A 23,437-nucleotide genomic window follows, 5' to 3' on the forward strand; every position below is an offset into this window, starting at 1 on the left:
TCTTTACAGGCTTTGGTGAATGAGTGGGATGAGCGAGAGAGGCGAAGGAAAGAGCATGAAGAAATGGAGGCCAGTCTTTACCGCAGCCGTAGCCGACTGCACGGCTCAGGACTGACTGAGGATGAACAGGAGGAGCGAGACTTCAGACGACAGTTTCCTCAGTTCAACAAGGTACTGCAGTACAGCTGTTGTACAGCAAATAATGACCCATCAATTCTCTGATTATCCGATCCTAACGTTAACCATCATATCTCATATTGGATCATATGGTGACGATCTAGTACAATCATTTTTATATTTTAAGGCCAAATGAAATAAAAGCTGTTTGCATGTGGAAAGCATAAATATCCACTTGAAGCTCAATTTCTGTCGATATTGAATCCAGGACTTTGCAGACATCGTGTCTGAGCCAAGTTTAGAAGCAGCAGCTGGCACAAGTCTAGAAGGGCTCGAAGACAAAACCCCCGAAGAGTCTTTTGAGATGAAGGCGTTCTCTCCCGCTACCCTGAATACAGTGATCCAGGTTCATCAGCGCCTGTGTCTGGGATATGCTCAATCGCTTTGGTACAAGAGCACAGCACCAGCCAATCACAGTAAAGAACACATCAAAGCCCTGCTTTCGTCTTATCAGATTGCTTCTCCAGTGATGTCACACTTCTATCACCTCATTGGTTAGTAACTTTGCCTGTATGCATCCTTTTCTTGTAACAAAGTTCCAGTGTACTTGTATAAACCTCTGTTTCCCCCTTCAGACTCTGACCTGGACCAGCAGCTGACAGGCAGTGAACTGCTGCTCTCTGCCATCCTCCAGAACACTGTGCAGGGCTCTGGTGGTGGCGAGGGTCTGGCCATCACCCCTGATGGACCCTATGACTTCTACCAGCACCCTAACATGAGCGAGGCCTCTCTCTGTCTCCCTGTGTTGGAACAGTTGAGTGTGGCAGTGAAGCAGAGACTAGAGGACTGGCCTGGACACCCTGCCCTCGAACAGGTAAGTTTGCCATAAGTGGTTTCGATACAGCATTTTTGCATAATTGTGATTCAAATAAATACATATTCATTAATTCAGCTTTCACAGGGACAGTGTAAAGAATCCCAACAGTTACACTTTGTTCTGTTTTTCTGACATATATTCCTGTATGTGTATGTGGTGTTTTCAGCTGAATGTGGTGATGGAGAGAATCAAGGCTTTCAATCTGGCCAGCCCGGTGGCTAAGTTTCTGAACGGCCTAGAGATCCTGCTCAGCAAAGCACAGGTGACTTCTGTCAGGAAGAGATCTCCTGAATCACGCACCCTCAGTACCAAGAAGTGTTGATTTTCTGTAAAAGAAATGAGTGACAGTGTGCCTCATGTACAAATCTCTGCGTAAACTCATGCATGCATATATATATATCGATCGATCAATCGATCGATCGATCGATCGATAGATAGATATATATATATATATATATATATATATATATATATATATATATATATATATATATATATATATATATATATATATATATATATATATATATAAAAATAAATAAATAACACCCAGCACGCCCCTGCGGGCGGTTTATCCTTCAGGCTCGGGTCCTCTACCAGAGGCCTGGGAGCTTGAGGGTCCTGCGCAGTATCTTAGCTGTTCCCAGGACTGCGCTCTTCTGGACAGAGATCTCCGATGTTTTTCCCGGGATCTGCTGGAGCCACTCGCCTAGCTTGGGAGTCACCGCACCTAGTGCTCCGATTACCACGGGGACCACCGTTACCTTCACCCTCCACATCCTCTCGAGCTCTTCTCTGAGCCCTTGGTATTTCTCCAGCTTCTCGTGTTCCTTCTTCCTGATATTGCTGTCATTCGGAACCGCTACATCGATCACTACGGCCGTCTTCTTCTGTTTGTCTACCACCACTATGTCCGGTTGGTTAGCCACCACCATTTTGTCCGTCTGTATCTGGAAGTCCCACAGGATCTTAGCTCGGTCATTCTCCACCACCCTTGGGGGCATCTCCCATTTTGACCTCGGGACTTCTAGGTTATATTTCGGCACAGATGTTCCTGTACACTATGCCGGCCACTTGGTTATGGCGTTCCATGTATGCCTTGCCTGCTAGCATCTTGCACCCTGCTGTTATGTGCTGGATTGTTTCTGGGGCATCTTTACACAGCCTGCACCTGGGGTCTTGCCTGGTGTGATAGACCCCAGCCTCTATGGATCTTGTACTCAGAGCTTGTTCTTGTGCTGCCATGATTAGTGCCTCTGTGCTGTCTTTCAGTCCAGCTTTGTCCAGCCACTGGTAGGATTTCTGGATATCAGCCACCTCCTCTATCTGCCGGTGGTACATACCGTGCAGGGGCCTGTCCTTCCATGATGGTTCCTCGTCTCCCTCCTCTTTCTTGGGTTTCTGCTGCCTGAGGTATTCACTGAGCACTCGGTCAGTTGGGGCCATCTTCCCAATGTATTCTTGGATGTTCCTTGTCTCATCCTGGACTGTGGTGCTGACACTCACCAGTCCCCGGCCCCCTTCCTTCCGCTTAGCGTACAGCCTCAGGGTGCTGGACTTGGGGTGAAACCCTCCATGCATGGTCAGGAGCTTTGTTGTCTTTATGTCAGTGGCTTCTATCTCCTCCTTTGGCCAGCCTATTACCCCAGCAGGGTATCTGATCACGGGCAGGGCGTACGTGTTGATGGCCCGGATCTTGTTCTTACCATTCAGCTGACTCCTCAGGACTTGCCTGACCCTCTGCAGGTACTCGGTGGTTGCAGCCTTTCTAGCGGCCTCTTCATGGTTCCCATTTGCCTGCGGGATCCCCAGGTACTTGTAACTGTCCTCTATGTCTGCAATGTTGCCTTCTGGTAGTTCAATCCCCTCAGTTCTGACTACCTTCCCTCTCTTTGTTACCATCCGACTACACTTCTCCAGTCCGAACGACATTCCAATGTCATTGCTGTATAGCCTGGTAGTGTGGATCAGTGAATCGATGTCTCGTTCACTCTTTGCATACAGCTTGATGTCATCCATGTACAGGAGGTGGCTGACAACTGCTCCGTTCCGTAGTCGGTATCCGTAGCCAGTCTTGTTAATGATCTCACTAAGGGGGTTCAGGCCTATGCAGAACAGCAGTGGGGACAGAGCATCTCCTTGGTAGATCCCGCACTTGATGGTGACTTGTGCTATGGGCTTGGAGTTGGCCTCTAGTGTTGTACGCCACATCCCCATTGAGTTCCTGATGAAGGCTCTTAGGGTCCCATTGATCTTGTACAATTCTAGGCATTCCAGTATCCAGCTGTGGGGCATTGAGTCATAGGCCTTCTTGTAATCAATCCAGGCAGTGCACAGGTTGGTCAGTCTGGTCTTGCAGTCTCGGCTGGTTGTTCTGTCTACCAGTAGCTGGTGTTTTGCGCCTCTGGTATTCTTGCCAATTCCTTTCTGTGTCCCGCTCATGTATTGACCCATGTGCCTGTTCATCTTAGCCGATATGATGCCTGACAGGAGCTTCCATGCAGAGGTGTGGACTCGAGTCACATGACTTGGACTCGAGTCAGACTCGAGTCATTAATTTTATGACTTTAGACTTGACTTGAAAAAATGTTCTAAGACTTGTGACTTGACTTGGACTTTTACACCAATGACTTGGGACTTGAATTGGACTTGAACCGGTTTACTTGAAAAGACTTGATATTTCACCCCAAATATAAAATTTAACACGCATATTATATAGAGATTGAAAATGTGACGTCATTCACGGGTAGAACCGCAAAGGATTCTGGGAACTCGTGGCAAGAAGTACTAGCGCACGCAGGCTTTCAATTAAAATCAGTTACACAGCAATAAAAAGAAACACAAAAATGTCAAGAAGCTGTTGTATTATTAACTGCAATAGCCGGTCGCATGACAGCCACGGGAAGCCGACGGGTAAAGAGATCGGTTGTTATCGGATTACGACGTTTAAGAGAAATTGTTCAGCCATGTTTCCGAAGTGACAAACAGGCGACGGATGGCCTGGATTGCAGCCATTCAAAGACCAAATATAACGTCCCAGAACACTCCAGCTCACAGGTTAGTCTGCTCCAAGCATTTCCACAAAGGTCAGTCTGCTGTTGTAGTTAATGAGTCATTTTCATAACATAATTGGTGATATAGGTTACAAGCAAGTCTGGCGCTGAACAGAAATTGTGGCGCTATGCTCCTTTATTTATTGTGCATAAATAGTGAATTGTCCTGACACAATATTGCGTTTCGCTTCTGTTATTATGGTACATTGACAAAAACATATACTTTTATTCACAGGATAAAACAGGTTTTTTGTATCACTAATTGCCCAGTACGATTACAGCATACAGTATTATTGTCACTGCTACATTTCTGTGATGCGTACCAGAAATTATTTCCACTACTAATTAATTACCGTTGAGCTCAAAGGTCCTATTAATAAACGGTTAAGGAATGTGTATTTATGAAGACTATTTGTGAGACTGGTAAACTTATGATACGTACGATGGTCTTTCGTTCTACACGGTGCGTTTCAAGGTCCTGTACCCATCCGTCGGTAAACTGTACCTGGGCTTGTTGCAGTGACCGGAAGTTACTAAACTTCATGAGTGTATGCACTCACTCCAAGAACTGTATAATTATAAATATGCATATAAATATGCTACGATGAGATAGCTGACTTCATCTAACTAGCAAATGTTTTCCAGGCTACGTTGGTGATGCAGTTTTTTTTTAATGTGTATGATATTTTTGTCATGCGATTTTAAAGCCGGTCCTACAACCGCATCCAAGAATAACATGCAGCTTATCTCAGAACTGTCGGTGAAAATTATTCTTGGAGCTAGGTTTAATTGAGCTGCATTTTAAAGAGGTGCAATTTCACAATTTGTGTATATTTTCTAAGTTCACTATTTTGTCATGTGTTGAGAAAAACACAGATTTAAAAATTACATGGTCTAATATTTACATTTAGCATAACTGCAACATGCTTTTTTTCGTTTTTTTTAATGACTCGAAAGGACTTGAAATTCAAAATTTCAGACTTGTGACTTGACTCGGACTTTTACACCAGTGACTTGAGACTCGACTCTGACTTGCCTGACATTACTTGAGACTTGACTTGAGACTTGAGGATAAAGACTTGAGACTTACTTGAGACTTGCAAAACAATGACTTGGTCCCACCTCTGCTTCCATGTAGTACTGAGGCAGGTTATTGGTCGGTAGTTGGAGGGGACCGGTCCCTTCTTGGGGTCCTTGGGGATCAGGACCGTCCGGCCTTCAGTTAGCCATTCCGGGTGTCTCTCGTTAACTAGCAGCTGGTTCATTTGTGCTGCCAGACGCTTGTGGAGTGCAGTCAGCTTCTTCAGCCAGTAGGCGTGAACCATGTCGGGCCCTGGTGCTGTCCAACTCTTCATACTGGAGACCCTTTCTTGGATATCTGCCACTGTGATGGTTACTGGACCCTGTTCAGGGAGGTCGCTGTGGTCTGCCCTCAGATCCACTAGCCACTGAGCATTGCCGTTATGGGTTGCGTCCTTCTCCCATATGCTCTTCCAGTATTGCTCCGTCTCCAGCCTTGGTGGTGCTGTTCTCTTATTGTTCCCTTGCCACTGAGAGTACACCTTTGCTGGTTCTGTGGAGAACAGCTGGTTTATTCTCCTGCCTTCTATCTCTCTGGTGTACCTCCTCAAGCGGCTGGCCAAGGCTGTGAGTCTTTGCTTGGCAGTTTCCAAGGCCTCAGGTATGGACAGCTTGCTGTATTTCTTATGCACCTTATTTGTCGCACCTTGCTGCAACTCCGTTAGTTGGCTAACCTCCCTCCGTGCTACTTTGATCTTGCCCTCTAGCCTCCTTCTCCATGGAGGGTACTGCCCCTTGTCGCTGTTCAACTTGTAGCCAAGCATCTCACTGATCACTGCTGCCGTATTGTAGATCAGTTTGTTAGTGTCGGTAATCGTGGTTGTAGGTATTGCCCGTAGTGCTGCATTAACATCATCTAGCAGACCTTCTGAGGGTACTTCACGTAATCTTGGTAACCGGCTACGGGGGATCCAGGTTTCAAGCTTGACCATGATCCTATTTTTCAGGTCAGTTCCTCTCGCACTCAACAATCCTTCTCCTATCGCACTTGGGGCTATGTACCCAATCTCGGGTGGGGGTGATGATATCGCCCCCCTGACCTGGCGTCCTGGCTCCTCCTTGCCGTAGCATTTGTGTTGTACCTCGTCAATCTCTAGCTGTGAGAGCAGTCCCTTCTTTCGAATGTTGGAACACTGAGCTACTAGTTGTTTCGCCGTCATTGTGGATGTTGGGTATCGAAGAATCCATAGGTCCCTCATCCTATTCATGTAGCCCCTTCCGCCGGGGTTACTTGCGTAGTAGCATTCCAACAGATAGATAGATATAGAGATATATATATATATATAGATAGATAGATCTATCTATCTCTCTAGAGAGATAGAGAGAGATATGAGGCTGAGAGGTAGCGCTGGCAGCCACCAGTATTTTTGATATTGCAGTGAATTTCTTTTTATAACTGCTCTTTGTCACCCACCATTTTTTTTTTTTTTAATTATTTTTCTTACGGTCTGATGACCTTTCATTTTTACCCCTCTGTCTGTCAGCACATTTCATTTGTAACTTGACACAGCCGCTCCTTTTTTTTTTGTAAACATATAGCAATAATTTTGCTACATACTTTAGTAAACGAGGCCCATCAATAGCAGACATTGGGTCATCCAAATGAGCCTATTGTACAGGGCTCATCTATTTCTGTTTTCTTTGATTTTCCTTGCTCCCCTCATTAGGACTGGGAGAATAACGCCAGCCGTTCAGTGTCTCTGCGGAAGGAACTGGAACCCGTCACACAGCTCATTATTCAGTGGCGCAAGCTGGAGCTCAGGTAAGACAAAGATGAATAAATCCATTCACTTGTTACTTTTTGGATATAAACCAATCACTAACTAGCTCATAAATTAAGCACTGTGATAAGGAGCTTTTTAACTCTGGTTTTTGTGTTGTAGTTGTTGGTCGCGCAGTCTTGACAATGCAATGAAGCGTCACGCAGAGAAGTCCACCAAACACTGGTTCTCTGTCTACCAGCTGCTGGAGCGATACCTAGAGGAACAGAGGACGGAGACTTGTACAGGTACAAGCTAACAAATCTGTGTGTGCTGACTCAGTGTGGTGGTCTTATTAAAGGTGTTAATTAATTAAAAATTAATATAATAAAATAAAAATAAATCTTCTGGGGGGGGTGAATATCAGATTAAAGGTGTAAATTTTATCAGCTGAAGGGAAGCGAGGATCTATCTCTGCTTCTCTGTCTGTATTTCTGTGAGATGCAAACTGCAGAAAATACTGGTGCATTTAACTTCAAACTTTCAAATTTAAAGCACAAGGAAATAAAGGATGCCAAGAGATATTTATTATTGTCTTCCTCTCCAGCTGAAGGGGTAGAACACCTTTCCCTGTCTTCAGTGTCCTCCACCCTTCAGGCCTTTCTGGAGGGCTCCACCCTGGGGGAGTTCCACACTCGTCTGAACATGTTGCTCACATTCCACTGCCACCTCCTGCTGGTCCCCCCGCAGTCCGGGCAAGGTCAGCTATCACTGCTGTTTCCTGTACACTACACATTCAGACCTGCTTACTGGACCAGCACTGAAACGGCCTTTTGCTGAAATTTCGAAATCACACATTTCACATCACCGTGGACTTTGTTTTTATCTCAGGTGTCATTTAACATGTAATTGAGTTTATTCTGACACAGTACTGCTTGCTTTTACAGAGCCTTTGTCCAGTCTTCTCTGGAACCTGTACAAATACTACAATCAGTTTTCTCAAGGCATTCAAACCAAAATTACTCAACACAGGCAGACCATTGAAAAGGACCTCAAGGTATATCCCTATAAATCTTATCAAACTCTTAACACTTATTCAAACTTGCCTCTGAATCTCTGAACTTCACTGCAAAGTTTTCTGTCATTGTCTTACATATGAATTTGTATTCTTAGGACTTTGTCAAGATCTGCAAATGGAATGATGTCAATTTTTGGTCCATCAAACAGTCAGTGGAGAAGACCCATCGGTATGTGGCCGGCATTTGTTTCACAGTTAGCTTCCAGGTTCAGGTGTCTAGTTTCAGTTTCATTTTTACTGTTTAAATAATAGCTTCCAAGAAGTTGGAAGGTTCAGTATTCCAGTAGACACAACAATGTGAATTGATTCGTGTGGACATCCTAAATCAGTATGAACAAGAGTCGCCTCATCTGGCTGTTAAGCAGTGTTATCTAGATTAATAAAACTAAACACATTTGATACATATTTTTATTACAGTTTTTTAAGTTTTTTTTTTTTTTTAAGTGCAAATGTTAGTGGGGTCTTATTTATTTGGTTGACTAAAATGTTTGTTGCACCAGATTTTAATTTTAGTTTTAGTTGACCACAATGATCTTGACCTGTAGCAAGTCAAGATAGTTGAGCCTCAGCCAAGTGTAACAATATATAAATGACTGCTTTAATGGTAATCACCTTATGATTTTCAGTACACTCTTCAAGTTTATCAAGCAGTTTGAAGAGGCTTTGAATGGTCCGAGTATTCCTGCTCTGGTGGAGCAGGGAAGCGGCGCGAGCTTGGACAGTGTGGACGCTAACCCACAGGAAATGCCCATCCACAGAGTTCACCAGTTGCTAAAGAGCACCCTGCCTTTAAAGTGCAGGATTCTACAGGTACAGATCTCACAGAACACACAGTGTCTTTAATTTTCTCTTTCAACATTTTTTTTAATCACTCAACTATGTTTTTATATTTTAGACTGATGGAGAAGAAGAAGAAGGATTCAAAGCTTCTTCTCTACAAATATCTCTGCCTGTACTGTCCAGGAAGATGAAGAAGATGTGCATCCAGCTGCTGAAGAAAAACCCTGTCCCTGAGCTGGCTGAAGACTTGGACTGCTTCACTGGTGAGAAAGCTACTGCTGGATAGTTAAAATCACAGTTGAAATAATTCAGTTATGTTGTTGGACTCGACACCATCCTGTGACTGTCCTGACATTAGAGTATAGATTACTGAAGCCTACTACTGCAGGCTACAACTGCAGTCATGTAAGCACTCTATGAAGTCCTTTGAAAAACGACAAAAAAGTACATCTAATTGGATAAATTGTGGAAACACCTTAAGCAGCAAGAACCTTGACGAGTAGCCGTTTTCAGTTGGACTACTATTCTCTCAAAATGTTGTGGAGGAATTTTGGTGCAGTTCATCAAGGTTGGTGGGTTTATTTATGCACAGCTGTCTTAAGGATTGAAGTCTGGATTTTAACTAAACCAACAACCACCAGAATCATTATTCTGTAGATTGGTGCTGTGCTTGGAGTCACTGTTATGTTGCATGGCTCGGATACGTTTAGTTTTCACCAAACATGGTTTGGCAACTTTGCAGAGATGAGCCGTGCTTACATATTATTTCTTCCAAGCAACTTATACGATTCCCTTCTTGTTGTGTTTTTTTTTTTTTTTTTTATTGTTTGTTTTGTTTTGGGGTTTTTTGTAGGCACTTTTATACTCTAATAGTGTCTTCATTTCATTGTCCTTCCCTTGTCTGGCAACCCCCAACCTTCCGATTAGTACATTAGCTCTGCGTTCTGAGTTACAGCCACCACATTGACCTCGGGATCTTAGGATGTTGTTTTCTGGGAAAAATATGACATTGTGTTAACATACACCTGAATATTCTTGTAAATGCCTGAGTGCTTCACATGCTCCATATTTTTGTTTTGTTACACACTTATTCCAAAATGGATTAAATTCATTATTGATCTCTAAAATTCAGTACACAATACCTCATAATAACAAAGTGGGGAAAAGATTAGCTTGAAATTAGTGAGGATAAAAGATACCTCAGGCAGCAGAAGAGGAGCAGTCAGGAACCATCATGGAAGGTCAGGCTTCAGCACTGCACGCACCACCATTAGAACAGAAAGGCTAGAATGAACTTTGTTAAAAAAAAAATAATTAAAAAACGTCTAAAAAACATTGATTGGACAGATGAAACCAAGATTAACCTCTACTAGAATGATGGCAAGAAAAATGTATGGAGAAGGCATGGAGCAGCTCATGATCTAAAGCACACCACATCATCTGTAAAACACGGCAGAGACAGTGTGATGGCTTGGACGTGCATGGCTGCCAGTGACAGTGGAACACTAGTGTTTATTGATGATGTGACAGAAGAAGCCAAACAAATGCTGAGGTGTTCAGACATACTGTCTGCTCAAATCCAGCTAAATGGACTGTGTGTGTGTGAACCTTTATTTATATATACTGTAAATGTAAAAAAAAAAAAAAATCTTTATAAATATTTTTTCTTTCAGGCGAGGTCATCAGCAACTTGCGGGACCTGCAGAGCCTCACAATAAACACATCAGCAGATAAAGACAAGCAGAAAGCTGAGATAAAGCACATCCTACAGCAGAAACAGAGGGCATTGTCTGACCTGTTCAAGATGCTCACAGAAATAGGTCGGTTCCCCACACTGACTTACATTTTCAATTAACTTCTATACTTTTTTTTTTTTTAAATAGAATTAATTTTTTTTTTCTGTATGATTGGCTTTTAAGGTCTGTCGTACCGCAAAGGCCTAATATGGAACAGGACAGCATATGCAGAGAAGGCTCTGTACATGCAGCCGCTGGAGATGACGACCGCTCTCTCAGCTGTCAAGACTCAGGAGAATGCAGAGAGCATGTAATTAGAACTTATTTACAGAGGCCTTGTTCTGAATCAGTGCCTCGTGCGCTGCATGAGGGTTAATCTTTCTGTCATGCAACAGTGCTTTTATTTTGAAGTTCTTAAAACAAACACAGAAGTAAGCCACAATATTAATGTAGATTTTAATATTTCAGTAGTTACCTCAACATTAAACGAATTACACTCCAACACTCAAGAACAGATGTAATCGTGAAGTGTGTGGATGGATTCTATCAAACAAGCAACACATGTAGCTAGCTATTGCTTTACAGAACAGATGGCCAGTGACATACTGCACAATGAAGAGATTAAAAGGCCAACTACAGCGTCGCCTGTAATTGTGTGGACATGCTCTGGTTTTGCAGTGAGACACTGTTTTCTCTTTTTTCCTATTGTAGGTTGTTTGCTGAGTTGCTGACAGCATGGGACGGCTGTCAGAAGTACTTCTATCAGTCTTGGGCCAGGAACACTGCCCTGCAGACTGCTTTGCAGCACGCTGCTAAGGTGCGACATGCACAACTTACACTTGTACCTATGAACTAGATGAAAATCAAGCATCACAATGAGGAACTTAAAGTTTAGCATGTGTTATCTTCATTGTGATGCATGTGTGTCAATGTTTGCTGTAGGAGCTGGGTCTGGGGAATGTAGAGCGATGCAGGGGTTTCTCCTCTCACCTCTTCAAGCTGCTCCTCAAACAGAGGCGACGGCTGGCCAAACTCATTGAACAATGGGTCCATCTCAGGTCAGTACGCTAGTATAACATTATATGTCAAAGTGTAGGTTTGCTTTTAGAAGTAAAGGCTGCTGTGGCACAGGTGCATCACAGGCGATTCAGTCAGAACACCATTACTATTTCTTTTTAGATTTATGTTTTATATCAAACTAAAAAAATAAGATGTTGCCATGGAAACTTTGCAGCATCTAACTTAATTGTTATCACTTCACCCAGGAGGCTAACTGACAATGTCCAGGGCATCAAGGCCTACCTACAAAGCCAGAGTGAGGAGCCAGGCTGCACCCTCCCACCCCAAGCCTCTCTCCAGGACTGGGTGAAGAGGGGCCAAGCGCTCGCAGCCCAGTGTAATACCCTTTTGCAGCAGCTGGCCTGGTTGCTGCACTGCTGCCCCGAAGACCTTCAGAAGGAGGAGGTGAGCAGCTGCAAGCAGCACACCCTGAGGTGTCCATCCCCACTGGCAGCGCAGCGACAACCCCCTGGCTGCTTGATGAGGAGGGGTGACGCTGCATGGTGCCAACTACATCAGCGTGTCACTACAATGCTGGAGCAGACGCAGAGCCTGAAGGTGGAGCTGGACTGTGCAGCACAGCCAATCTCTGATGGTGTTCTTCATACATGGTAAGACATTATTGTCTGGCGTTTTTCAAGTCTAACATTACAGCAACAAATACAAAACGGTTGCAACAGCACTGCTGTTTCCCACAGGAACTACTTTACCGAATGCTGTTCGGCCTTCAACCGTCTGGGAGCTATAGGGGCTCAGATGCCCATTGTGGAGCAGATCTTCACCTCAGATGTGTGTGTCGGCACTCCAGACAACCAACCAGCTGTAATCCAGAGTCTCCAGTATGTGAGAGGACAGGTGGAGGCCACCGTCACAGAATTCACCACGTGGAGGATTCATGTGCTCTCCCTGGGACACGATGACACAGGTCAAAGCACTGAGCAGCTGCACGAATAACTAACAGTGTTTCAGATGGGTCAGCAGTTCATGTTTTATTTTATTTCCCTTACAGATCACCAGCAAACCTTCTGTACGGAGTTCTCTGCTGAGCTTGAAGTAAACATCAACACATTGTTGTGTTCTGTCCAGACACTCGTGAAGAAACGGGAGAGAGTACAACAAAGGGAGCAGCATGGAGACACCAAGAGAGGTCAGAAGGTTGCATTCAAACCAGCAGTGGTAACCTAGGACCTGGTAAAATGTTGGATTGGTAGTCAGAAAGCATTATATTAGTTTAGTGCTTGACCCTAAAAGTAATGGGGTGCCTAACTGGATACTTACTGTAGATGTCATTAATCTTGGCCTCGTGTGACATAATAGTTGAGCAATGTGAGAATGAATTCAAATTTGTTTATATTTGTTTTTAAATGTATTTTTTAATGGACACTTGCTGGAATAATATAAACATGTTTATGTACATTTTTCAATATTAGAGCCCCGACTTGTGTTCAAGAGAGTGAGGTGGAGATGAGGGATGAGAGAGCAGTGGTGGATGGGGCAGTTATTCTAAGTGGTTTTAATTTATCCTGAGAATAAAATCCTTAGTAGGTCTTACAACCATGCCATTGGCATATGGCTGTTTCCAGCCAGTTCAAATGTATATACAGTGTTCATAATGCAATGATGGTTACCTCTTCCGTTTATGTATTATCTCAGAGGGTGCCAAAGAGGACAAGGAGGAGCCTCTGGAGGACCTGCTAAAGCCTGGTCACCTGACTCGCCTGCTGGAGGAGGAACTGGAGGCTGAGGTGGAGGCTCTGCGTGTGGGAGATGTTAGTACTGGGCTGGAGAGGCTTCTGTGCCACCTAAAGACACAAAGGGACTCCTCTCAGCCGCCACACTTCCAGGTACCAAGAACATCTGGAACTGTTCAGAGATGTGCTTTCAAAGTATAAGTTCATTATAGGTTAAATGAATTAAATATTAACCTGTGAATGGAAGTCTGAGTGCACTCAAATCTGTTTAGGTGCAATGAAAGGGCTTTTTTGTCTTCAGAATCTCTTCACCTTAACATGTTTCTGCTGACTTTTAGGAGGTAAACAGGGCGTGCAGGATGCTGGTTCGTCTGGAGCCTCTACTAGGAATTTACTCTGACCTTGTATGCTACTACCTGGCTGTGTCACTGGGAGCACATAGAAGCACAGGCAAACTTCTGTCTGTACTGGCCAGCATCTTCACTGAACTCGCTCAGAAGGTACTCACATGGTCCTATTTAAGAAATAATAATGCCATCAGTGTAATTTTAACTAAGCAGTTGATGTGGTGTCCCCTTCAGGGTTTCTGCCTGCCTCAGGAGCTTATGGCTGGAGATGGAGAAGGAGCAGAACAGTTTCACGATTATGAAGGTGGTGGTATAGGAGAGGGAAAGGGCACGAAAGATGTCAGCGACAAGATCGAGAATGAAGATCAGGTGATGAAAATATTGGCATCTAAGTAGTGTGAACTGTATGACTGTTTACTTTGACTCAAGTCTTCCTGCCCTTTGCTTCCTTTAGCTGGAGGACACCTTCAAGGAGGGGGAAGAAAAGACTGAACAGCATGAGAAAGAGGATATTAAGTCAGAAGACAATGCCGTTGAGATGTCAGAGGACTTTGATGGCCAGATGTGCGACGCTGATGAGAAAGAACCAGGTCAGTTAAGCTGGATAGCAGAGGAATCCCAAGCTGGTTCTATACAAGATAATTGGTAACCATGATTGAATTTTTTCTCTGCATTTCTTTGCTTGATCTGAAGGTGACGACGAGGAATCAGATAAAGAGGACGACGAAGAACTGGACAAAAAAATGGGTGACCTGGGTGAAGGCCAGACAGATACACTGGATGAAAAAATGTGGGGAGATGATGATGATGATGATGATGAGGGGGAGGAGGAAGGAAGTGACAAGGAGGAGGAGTCTGGTCAGGGCATGGATCAGGTATCTCCACAACATTAACACAATTTAAAAAGTACATATGACAGAGCAGTTTGCATCCAATCTTAAACCTTCATTTATATAAAGCAGCCACCAGAAAGCTTTAGTTAAAGTTTTCTCTGTGTAACATCATGAATGGTCACATGTTTTTTTTCAGGGTGAGTCTGAGTTGGTTGCCAAAGATGACAACCTGGATGCAGCAGACCCCAAAAAAGATCACAAGAACCAGGATGAAGACCAACAGATGGACGAAGAGGAGAAAGACATGATCAATGAACAAGGAGATGAGGTTTTTCTTCTCACCTAACTCCCATGATTTCCATTTTAATACGTGTCAAAAGTAAAATCGGTAATAGACAACAAACAGTCGTTAGGGCTTTGAACTGCAAATGTCGGTGTGAGCGAAGAACAGGATTTGCATGGATGGACAAGTGTGTCATGCTCTGTGTTTCTGTTATTTGTCCCAGAGAGAGTTTGATGAAAATGAAGTAGACCCCTACCAAGGTCAACAAGACAAGAGACCTGAGCCCGAGGCCATGGATCTGCCTGAGGAACTCGATCTGGACCAGGGTGACAAGGATGGAGAGGATGATGATGATGGAGATGAGGGTGAAGGTGAAGGTGAAGCCTGCTGCTTAAATTATAGCTTTACTAACACAGTCGAGAAACACGCATGCTTTATTATCAGTGATGTCTTATGTGATGCTCAATTTTGGCTTTAGACTGGGTCATTGTAAGCAAGTAAGTGTAGTAAGTGTATTTGTAAAGAGCTTTTCACAGATGTAAAAGTCACAAATTGCTGAAAATGAATGATTCAATTTTTTTCCTTTTTCAGAGGATAATCCATTTAACATCGATGACAGAGGGATGGAAGCAGATCAGGATGAGGAGGAGGATGGTGAGAAAGATGGAGGAGAAAACGAGCAAGGAGCAGAGGAGCTGGACAAGGACCAAAATGGAGAAGAAAACAATGGGGAGCCTGAAACTGCAGAGGAGAAGGAGGGAGGAGAGGAAGCAGAAAAGGATGATTCGGCTGATAAAGATGAAGAAGAGAAGGACGAGGAAAGGGAGCGGGAGTCAGGAAGAGACGAGGACACGAAGACTTCATCAAATGAAAAAGGGCATGAGCCAAAGGTGTGCATGTTCAAAATAAGTACACCAATGCATGGCGTGAGCAACGGTATTGACTGATGTGACTTTTTTTTTTTTTAATGCGTATATAGGAGGAGGAGGAAGGTGGTGGTGAAGATGAGGAGCTGCCCGAGTGCGCTGAGAGGAAATGGCACGACACCGACGGTCAGACAGGAGAGGACAACATTCAAAGCGACACTGCTGTGGAGCTGGCAGGAGAAGCCTCGGAGAGAGACGAGGCCAAAGAGGTAACATTCAAATCTACACTGTGCTCCAGATACTCTGTGTGGGCTCGAAGTGACTCTGATTGATTATGAAGTGATTCACAGCGGAGTCTCCCGTGATCAGGAGCATATTTGATGGCCGCATATGACTGAATATCCTGATGCCTAGCCTATGTGAATTGTGAGTTAAATGACAGAGCGCTTTGTGTGTGACAGTTCTGAATGTGTACTTTTTTCCTTCAATACACAAAGAGTACAGAATAGGACAGAGTGTGACGATCTGTCTTTCTTCTGAATGAGAAAGTGGGAAGAGTGAAAGCACTGGTGAGACTCCCTTCTTTCTGATTGGTTGTTTGTGTGACAGAGAAGCTGTTACACAAACAAGTTGTCCACCCTTGAAGGGCCTTCTTGTGTGCCACAGTGCAGCTTGAGAGCCACACAAATGCTGACGTATTGTATTTTATAATATGTTCTGTGTGGAGCACAAGTTTTTCTTTTGTTACCCCAAAACACAATGCAGTGTCTGGGGATTCTTGATAGTACTTGGAGAGTCTCGTCTCTCCAGTCTAGAGGAGAGGGGGACTGAGAGAGGCCTGATGACCTGGGAACCTCAGGAGCCTTTGAACCATGAGGTAGGAGAGAGAGCTGACAGGGAATACTGGAGGCGTGCTAGGTTGAACACTTCTTTTTTCCTTCCCTGGGATGCGACGGCTCGTTCTTTGCAATAGTCACTGCAAGGGCCTCTGGGTTTTCTACCTCAACTTACCTGGCAGACTGTGGTCCTGGTCCTGGTCTTGTCTGCATCTTGGTCTCTCACACACTGCCTGACCTCACAGCAGCTGCTGTTGCTGCAAAGCCCACTCCTGGCACCTGGTGGGGTTGTGGGTAAGGGCATTTTGAAAGCTTCTCCCTCTCCATGGCTGCGCTGAAGAGGTCCAAATTTCTCTTTCTAGATATAGAATATAGATCCTAGATGTAGAGTTTTACTTGCACTTGTGAAAAACATTATTAACTGCTAATGGTTTCAGAAATTGTCCTGAAGGTGTATAGATGAAAAAGTGTCACTGTTTTGTATAGCAATTTACAGTAGATGATGGCATCCAAAAAAATTGCTTGGTTACTTTCACAGAGCGGTGAAGCCCTCCACACCAAACTTTAGCTGGGTTTGGTTTTTGTACACATGTATAAAATATGTCTGCCATGATTTTTGTATCTATATTTATGCTATTATGGTTTTACAGGAGCATGGCAGTGGAGCAGCTGACGCCAGCCAGTCTGAGGGCCACCAGTCAAAGCTGACAGCAACAATGGCTTCACACAGACAAACTCAGAGTCAGACTCAGGTGTGGCAAAATTCTCTGCCTCACCGCTGCTGTTCGGTGTCCCTTTATTCCTCTTAATTAAGTTTTTTTTTCCTTTCCAGAGCTTGAAGAGGAAACCTGGCCAAGCAGATAGTGAACGCTCTATAGGCGACTACAACAAGCCAGTCAACAAGCGCCTGCGCACAGTCGAAAGAAGCAAAGAGAGCCTCGAGAACAACAGGCAGAGCGACACCCAGCAGGTGTCAGACCTGTACGAGCACATTAAGCACGGAGACCAGAACTATGACACTCAGACATATGGTAGGTGATCACCTGGAAGCTGAGTCTGTGATGGTTTGGCTGGAGTTTAAACTAAGCCTTTCAAAGCAAGTACATAACTGTTGTTTGTTGGTGTGACTGCACCTAGATGTGGCCAGTGCAGAGCAGGAGAGCACAGCAGGGCCTCGGGGCCAGGATGAAGATGACAAAGAAGAGGATTTGTCCATGGAGACAGAGGACCAGGAGGTTGATCTGCAAGCGGCTGAGGTCCAGGAGCTGAAGCCTGAACAGCTGGACTCCTCAAAGGCTTCCCAGACAGGTGTCAAATTCTCTTCTTCTCCTGCTCGTTTTTTTTTTTTCTCATTTCAACAATTTTTAAACTTCTCAGATGTGAAGCATCTCTTGACTAGTGTTGTTGTACTGCAGGTGTAGACCCTGGAGAGATGGAGGTCCAGAGGCAGGGAGAGGAGCAGGAGGACGAGAGGTGGAAAGAAAAACAACAAGCCGAAGAAGAAGAGCGAGCAAGCAGAAGCACAGACTCTACAATTCATGTTGTTCCTGAGCTGCTTCTGGACTCTGCGCAGGTACACAGTACGCTCTAAGGAGTTGCTGTCAAGTGTTGTAGAAGTGAACGTATTTGAAATTACTGTTAATTATTGATTATTGTTACATATAACTGAGTAATGTGGACAAAGAGATGATTTACAGTGATGTAAATAAGTGTAGGCCACATTACACTTGTGATTTTCGTACACTGACTGCCATAAAGAGTTAATTACATTTAAAAAAGTCACAAAGCCTTCAGTTCCACATCAGTTCATATCAGTTTAATGTTACACACGTGAAGATAACTCTGTATGTCTGTGTGTGCGCTTATGTGCCAGGAGAAAGCACAGAGGAGAGACCCAGAAGAAACAAGGAGGGAGATGGAGCTGCAGCTGGAGGCCTGGCACAAACTGGCCCCGGGGACTCAGGAGGAGGTGAGGGTGACCCGGGAGACTCAACCAAACATGTTCAACTGTGGCTGTCACGTAGGAAAGTGTGACTTGCACTGCTATTCTTCAGTTAACTGAAGAAGAGACTTGAGAAGTTTTGTCTTTTATACGTTTTTGTTGCATTTGTTGAAGAATGCTGACACAAACACACTGCAGATTCAAATATGTTTAAATAAAGGAAATCTGAATAAAAATGCTGTCCTTGTGAACATAACGAGGATCATGTGAAAGTTGGGAATATATTTGATGTATTTTCTAAAACACAAAGCTTCACTCAGGAGACGGTGGAATAGTTAAATGTGTCCCATTTGTGTTTTATATAATAAAAAAAAAGAAAAGCGTCTCAGAGTGATGGCTTACAGGAAAAACGTGGTTCTTTCCTGTGATTAACTGCAACTGTTGCTGTGTTTCAGGAGACTGTAGCGGCTTCCATGTGGCAGCAGTACCAAACTCTGACCTCGGCTCTCTCTCAGCAGCTGTGCGAGCAGCTCCGTCTCATCTTGGAGCCCACACAGGCCGCCAAACTAAAGTCAGTAAAGCACACAGGAAATCTTGATTCTCTCTGCTGTGGTGAAACTGGTCCACTGTTAATGTGAGCTGATGCTGTGTGTGTGTATCAACTGTATATTTGTGTCTTTATATGTGCGTGTCCTCAGGGGTGATTACCGAACAGGAAAGCGTCTGAACATGAGGAAGGTGATCCCTTATATCGCCAGTCAGTTTCGCAAAGACAAGATCTGGTTAAGGCGGACGAAGCCCAGCAAGAGAGAGTACCAGATCTGCCTGGCTGTGGACGACTCCTCCAGCATGGTGGACAACCACTCTAAACAGGTTCGAGGCTCCAGTTACAATCAGATGCCGATCAGAAACGATCAGTAATAGTAACGGTGTATTTAGTGCTTATTATTAACTGATGGTTTTTCATGTGCCATTTCCCTATAATGCCCAACTTTTGCTTCCCATATCTTATCTAAAGTTTGCATTAATTAAAACTTGCATGTGTGTTTGTGTGTCTGCGTCCATGCACAGCTGGCATTTGAATCCCTGGCAGTGATTATCAATGCCCTCACTCTGCTGGAGGTAGGCCAGGTGTCTGTCTGTAGGTAAGAGCTTCATCTTTCTGTATGTTGTGATTTAATTTTAATAGCTGTGTGATATGATCTAAAACCAAAAAAACGAACCAGCGTGAATATGGCTTCATGTACTGTACAGTTGTGATGTCATCATTAAAATAAATGAACTTTTGCTCTTGTATGCAGCTTTGGGGAGCAGGTGCAGCTGCTGCATCCCTTCCAGCATCAGTTTAATGACGAGTCTGGGGCTCGGATTCTCAGGCTCTGTCAGTTCCAGCAGAAGAAGACCAGAATAGCACAGGTGGGAATCCTCCTCCAGCTATCTGAATCATCACACAAAAGAACAAATAATTATACTTTAAAAATCTTTTCAATGCTTATATGAGGAAAGTAAGACACAGTAATGCAATATGATAACAGAAAGCTACAGAGAGCCAGTTCATCTAACAATAAATAGAATGGTACAGAGTTCAGTTCAGTTAAATTCTGTTTTATTTATATAACACCAAATCACAACAACAGTCACCTCAAGCCACTTTATATTGTAAGGTGGACCCTACAATCATACATACAGAAAAAACCCGAACAATCATATGACCCGTATGAACAAGCACTTTGGCAACAGTGGGAAGAAATCTCTGACACAACCAGGCTCAGAGAGAAGTCTGCTGTGGCCGACACGCTGTGGAGGAGAGCCAGAGATGAATAATAACGAATGAACAAATGCAAAGTGCTGTATAAACACATGGAGAGTGAAGAAGACCCCAGCAGCATAACTGAGGAAAGGTTCAGGGTCACCAGGAAAAGTGTGTTTTCTCCTAAGTCCAAAGACATGCATGTTAGGTTAATTTGTTATTCTAAATTGGAAATGGTTGTGAAGTCTTGTAGCCTAACACACTTTAAGTAGTCAGTCTGCCCTTGCACCTCTAAAGCACTCAAATCTAAATGTCAGTCCAGTCCAGCGGTTTATGAGGCAAACTCAAAAGGAAACAAAGGCTGGTTTCTTTAAGAGCAAGAATATAAAATAGATAAGACAGAACTGATTGTACTGTGGAAACTTCTCTGTATATTAGAGTGAGTAGAAGTATTTGAGGGTTTTTTTTCTGCTTGCCTGCATTTTGGTGTAAATGTCAAAGGAAACTTCTTTAGCAAAGGCTAACGATTTCATTCGGAGCGACATGATCTCAGAGCAGCAGCTCTTCCCATGGGTGTGGTGCTGCTCTAGAACAAGAATCACAAAGTAACATGGCTCTGAATTACAGTCATATACAGCTGGGATGATAGAAATGTAATATTTATTTACAGGCATATAAATATTATGTTTGCATTACATTACTGATGACTGGTACAAAGTCAGCGACTTGCCTTCAGTGAGCTATTATAATGTGTGCGTGATCATCGGCACGCCCCTGAGCACAGCTCTGAATGTGCTCATACTGTAGCTTCTGCTTAAACATGATGACATGTGCTGAACATGTTGCTGTGCTGCTGCATTCATTCTCTCTCTGTCATTTACAGTTTTTGGAGACCTCAGTTAAAATGTTTCTGGCAGCACGGCAGCAGATTCCAGGATCTATGAACTCAGGTGACTCCTCATTCTGCTCCTCAGCTTACTGGACCTCACACTAGATCAAACACCTGAGAAAACAAAAAGGTTGCAGGCAGTATGCAGATTAGAATATATAATGAACCCTAACAGTCATGGGATTGTCACATGAATGTGACACGTGAAGTGTTTATATTGTACAAGTATGTATACAACCAAATGTGTTAAATGTTTTATAGTTTTGTTCATTTTTTATTATCAATATCCATGCCTAATGCACCTAACAGCCAGCTGCAGTTACTGTGTACGAGCGCTTGAAAACAAAAGTTCTACTGTCCTGCTGAGTAGGTGTGATCCAGTTCACATTTAGGTTCTCTGAGATTCAACCAATTAGAAGAGCAATAGGAAGTAGTTTAGCCACTTAGTTCAGTATTGAGATGCTCTGTTGTGGGCTTAAAGGACTATTACGTGCAGGACTGTGGCCTCTGTGGAGGCCATGAGTGTGCAGCTGTCATAAAATACTCACTGTAGTCCTACATGAGCAGCATTTTTTTAAATAAACATTCTTGAGGTTTTCATGTGGAGCCTCTGATTACACGTGACCAACAATTCCCCCCCCCTTTAAAGCTGAAATTTTGATCATCATTATATTATATTAACCAGTGGTACCCAGAGAAAACTGTAACTTCTACATAAGGATAGTTCAGCTTCTCTGAATGAGTCTCAGGTGGAATTTGTGTCAATGAAGAAGAACGTCTGATAGACAGATGCTGTTTGTTCTCTTTAGACAAAGAGGTGGAGTCTGTCATAGTCATGAACTAAAGAGGAGCCTGTGGCTCATTCATACTCACCAGATGTCCAGTCTTAAACTGATCTGTGATATCCCTCCATAGAGACAGCCCAGCTGCTTGTGATCGTGTCTGATGGTCGGGGGCTCTTCCTGGAGGGAAAGGAGCGGGTAATGGCCGCTGTGCGTGCAGCACGCAGCGCTGGTATCTTCATCATCTTCATGGTGCTGGACAATCCGAACTCCCGGGTACGAGACCAGAATGTGATTGTTGGGTATTTTCCAAAGTTTAAGTCTCAAATCGTAACTAAACCTCGATACTGTGCTGCAGGATTCCATTCTAGACATCAAGGTGCCCATCTTCAAAGGGCCAGGAGAGCTGCCAGAGATCCACTCCTACATGGATGAGTTTCCCTTTCCCTTCTACGTGATCCTGCGAGACATCAACGCCTTGCCAGCAACACTCAGCGACGCACTCAGGCAGTGGTTTGAACTTGTTACTGTGGCTGAGCAGTAGGCTGATGAGGAGCCATCTTTTTACAGGAAAGAGGGAAATGGGCAGCAGCCACCGCAAAATGCCAGTCTGCTGCTAGCCTGTCAGAGATCAGAGACTGAGCTGTAAATGTGCCTTTATTTTCTTATTATTACTGTAGGTTCTAGTCGAGTTGGATAGCAAGTGTTGCTGTTTTGTCTGCATCAGGGGAATTTGGTGTCTTTTGTCATGTAACAAAGGATTGCTTTAACTTGCACGTCTGAAATTAAATAACAGAAACAAAAATGTGATTTCCATGTGCGTGAAATACCGTAGTTAAGCATCAGTAAATACCTCTGTCCCTGTATGATAGCCCTGTTTTACATTTGTTTGAATGTTTAGTCAGTGTTATGAAGATCAAAGAATTATCTTCACCCTGAGCACAACAGCAGGACTGAGCTTTGTATAATAGAAGCCTTTTTCAAGGCTAAACTGAACAGTAGCATGCTGGAGCTGATATTAAAGGAACTCAAACATGTGCCTTGGAAAGAACAGCACTGCATCTCATGTCACACCTCAAGTAGCAGGTGACAGATCAGGATTTTTACTAGTTTGTTTCAGTCATGTACTGTGAAGCACAGCAGCTGCAGAGTCCGCTTTTTATAAAGGCCTCTGGGAGAACCCATCTTTGTGCTTTAGAAACACTTCAGTTGTGTTCATCTTCCCTTTGTAGTGTGACACAGCTGACTGTCTGTGGAAACATGTTCATGATGTGTACTGAAATGTGTGTTCTTTAATGTGGACATACATGTATACATATTTAACGAGTTAATTGCATCTGTCTATTAAATCATGAGATGAACAAAATCCCACTGTCTGTGACTCACTTGTTTTAAAAGCCACAGAGAAGAGAGCCACCCAAACCTTGAACCTCGTTTTAACAGAGATGCAGCAGTCGAAGAATCCTGAGCTATGGGAGAATTCCACAAATCAAAGATGATGGAAGACTGTTGATTTTATATGTGGAGCAGTTCTTCAAAAAAGAAAAATCCCCAAATATGTTGTTCTAACCTCCTAGGACCTGGCGTCCAAATATGTGGACATCACATTTTGGGCTATTTAGACCAAAATACTCAATGTTGCTCTACAAGGGCCTGATATCCACTTACAAGGACATTATACTGCTACATTTCTATCGAAATTTTAAACGAATATCCTCATATGTGGCTCTCATTTTTC

At 43.7% G+C, this 23,437-nt stretch overlaps 1 protein-coding gene across 2 annotated transcripts in view; it reads left to right on the top strand.

The window, feature by feature from the left end:
* The window catches only part of mdn1 (midasin AAA ATPase 1), a 62,748-nt gene extending 39,683 nt beyond the window's left edge, over window positions 1-23,065 (top strand). Inside the window, exons 64-102 of one of the 2 annotated variants that reach the window (XM_082505280.1) lie at window positions 10-171; window positions 386-671; window positions 753-991; window positions 1,161-1,256; window positions 6,795-6,889; window positions 7,011-7,135; window positions 7,435-7,587; window positions 7,775-7,884; window positions 8,001-8,074; window positions 8,532-8,715; window positions 8,801-8,948; window positions 10,359-10,505; window positions 10,605-10,731; window positions 11,133-11,238; window positions 11,364-11,479; window positions 11,687-12,091; window positions 12,179-12,405; window positions 12,490-12,627; window positions 13,134-13,324; window positions 13,510-13,671; window positions 13,753-13,887; window positions 13,973-14,108; window positions 14,212-14,393; window positions 14,548-14,679; window positions 14,858-15,005; window positions 15,226-15,524; window positions 15,614-15,769; window positions 16,987-17,088; window positions 17,169-17,367; window positions 17,474-17,644; window positions 17,752-17,909; window positions 18,210-18,305; window positions 18,734-18,849; window positions 18,977-19,151; window positions 19,350-19,423; window positions 19,580-19,694; window positions 20,912-20,978; window positions 21,833-21,975; window positions 22,058-23,065. In XM_082505280.1, coding sequence (XP_082361406.1) covers window positions 10-171; window positions 386-671; window positions 753-991; window positions 1,161-1,256; window positions 6,795-6,889; window positions 7,011-7,135; window positions 7,435-7,587; window positions 7,775-7,884; window positions 8,001-8,074; window positions 8,532-8,715; window positions 8,801-8,948; window positions 10,359-10,505; window positions 10,605-10,731; window positions 11,133-11,238; window positions 11,364-11,479; window positions 11,687-12,091; window positions 12,179-12,405; window positions 12,490-12,627; window positions 13,134-13,324; window positions 13,510-13,671; window positions 13,753-13,887; window positions 13,973-14,108; window positions 14,212-14,393; window positions 14,548-14,679; window positions 14,858-15,005; window positions 15,226-15,524; window positions 15,614-15,769; window positions 16,987-17,088; window positions 17,169-17,367; window positions 17,474-17,644; window positions 17,752-17,909; window positions 18,210-18,305; window positions 18,734-18,849; window positions 18,977-19,151; window positions 19,350-19,423; window positions 19,580-19,694; window positions 20,912-20,978; window positions 21,833-21,975; window positions 22,058-22,243 — 6,081 coding nt within the window. In that variant the 3' untranslated portion in view covers window positions 22,244-23,065. Of the gene's footprint in view, window positions 1-9; window positions 172-385; window positions 672-752; window positions 992-1,160; window positions 1,257-6,794; window positions 6,890-7,010; window positions 7,136-7,434; window positions 7,588-7,774; window positions 7,885-8,000; window positions 8,075-8,531; window positions 8,716-8,800; window positions 8,949-10,358; window positions 10,506-10,604; window positions 10,732-11,132; window positions 11,239-11,363; window positions 11,480-11,686; window positions 12,092-12,178; window positions 12,406-12,489; window positions 12,628-13,133; window positions 13,325-13,509; window positions 13,672-13,752; window positions 13,888-13,972; window positions 14,109-14,211; window positions 14,394-14,547; window positions 14,680-14,857; window positions 15,012-15,225; window positions 15,525-15,613; window positions 15,770-16,986; window positions 17,089-17,168; window positions 17,368-17,473; window positions 17,645-17,751; window positions 17,910-18,209; window positions 18,306-18,733; window positions 18,850-18,976; window positions 19,152-19,349; window positions 19,424-19,579; window positions 19,695-20,911; window positions 20,979-21,832; window positions 21,976-22,057 lie in introns of both variants that reach the window. The other variant, XM_082505279.1, reaches the window with a different exon arrangement.
* The last annotated feature ends 372 nt before the right edge of the window (window positions 23,066-23,437 follow it).

The sequence above is a fragment of the Aulonocara stuartgranti genome, assembly GCF_965226115.1.
Source record: "Aulonocara stuartgranti genome assembly, chromosome: 15".
NCBI lineage: Eukaryota > Metazoa > Chordata > Actinopteri > Cichliformes > Cichlidae > Aulonocara > Aulonocara stuartgranti.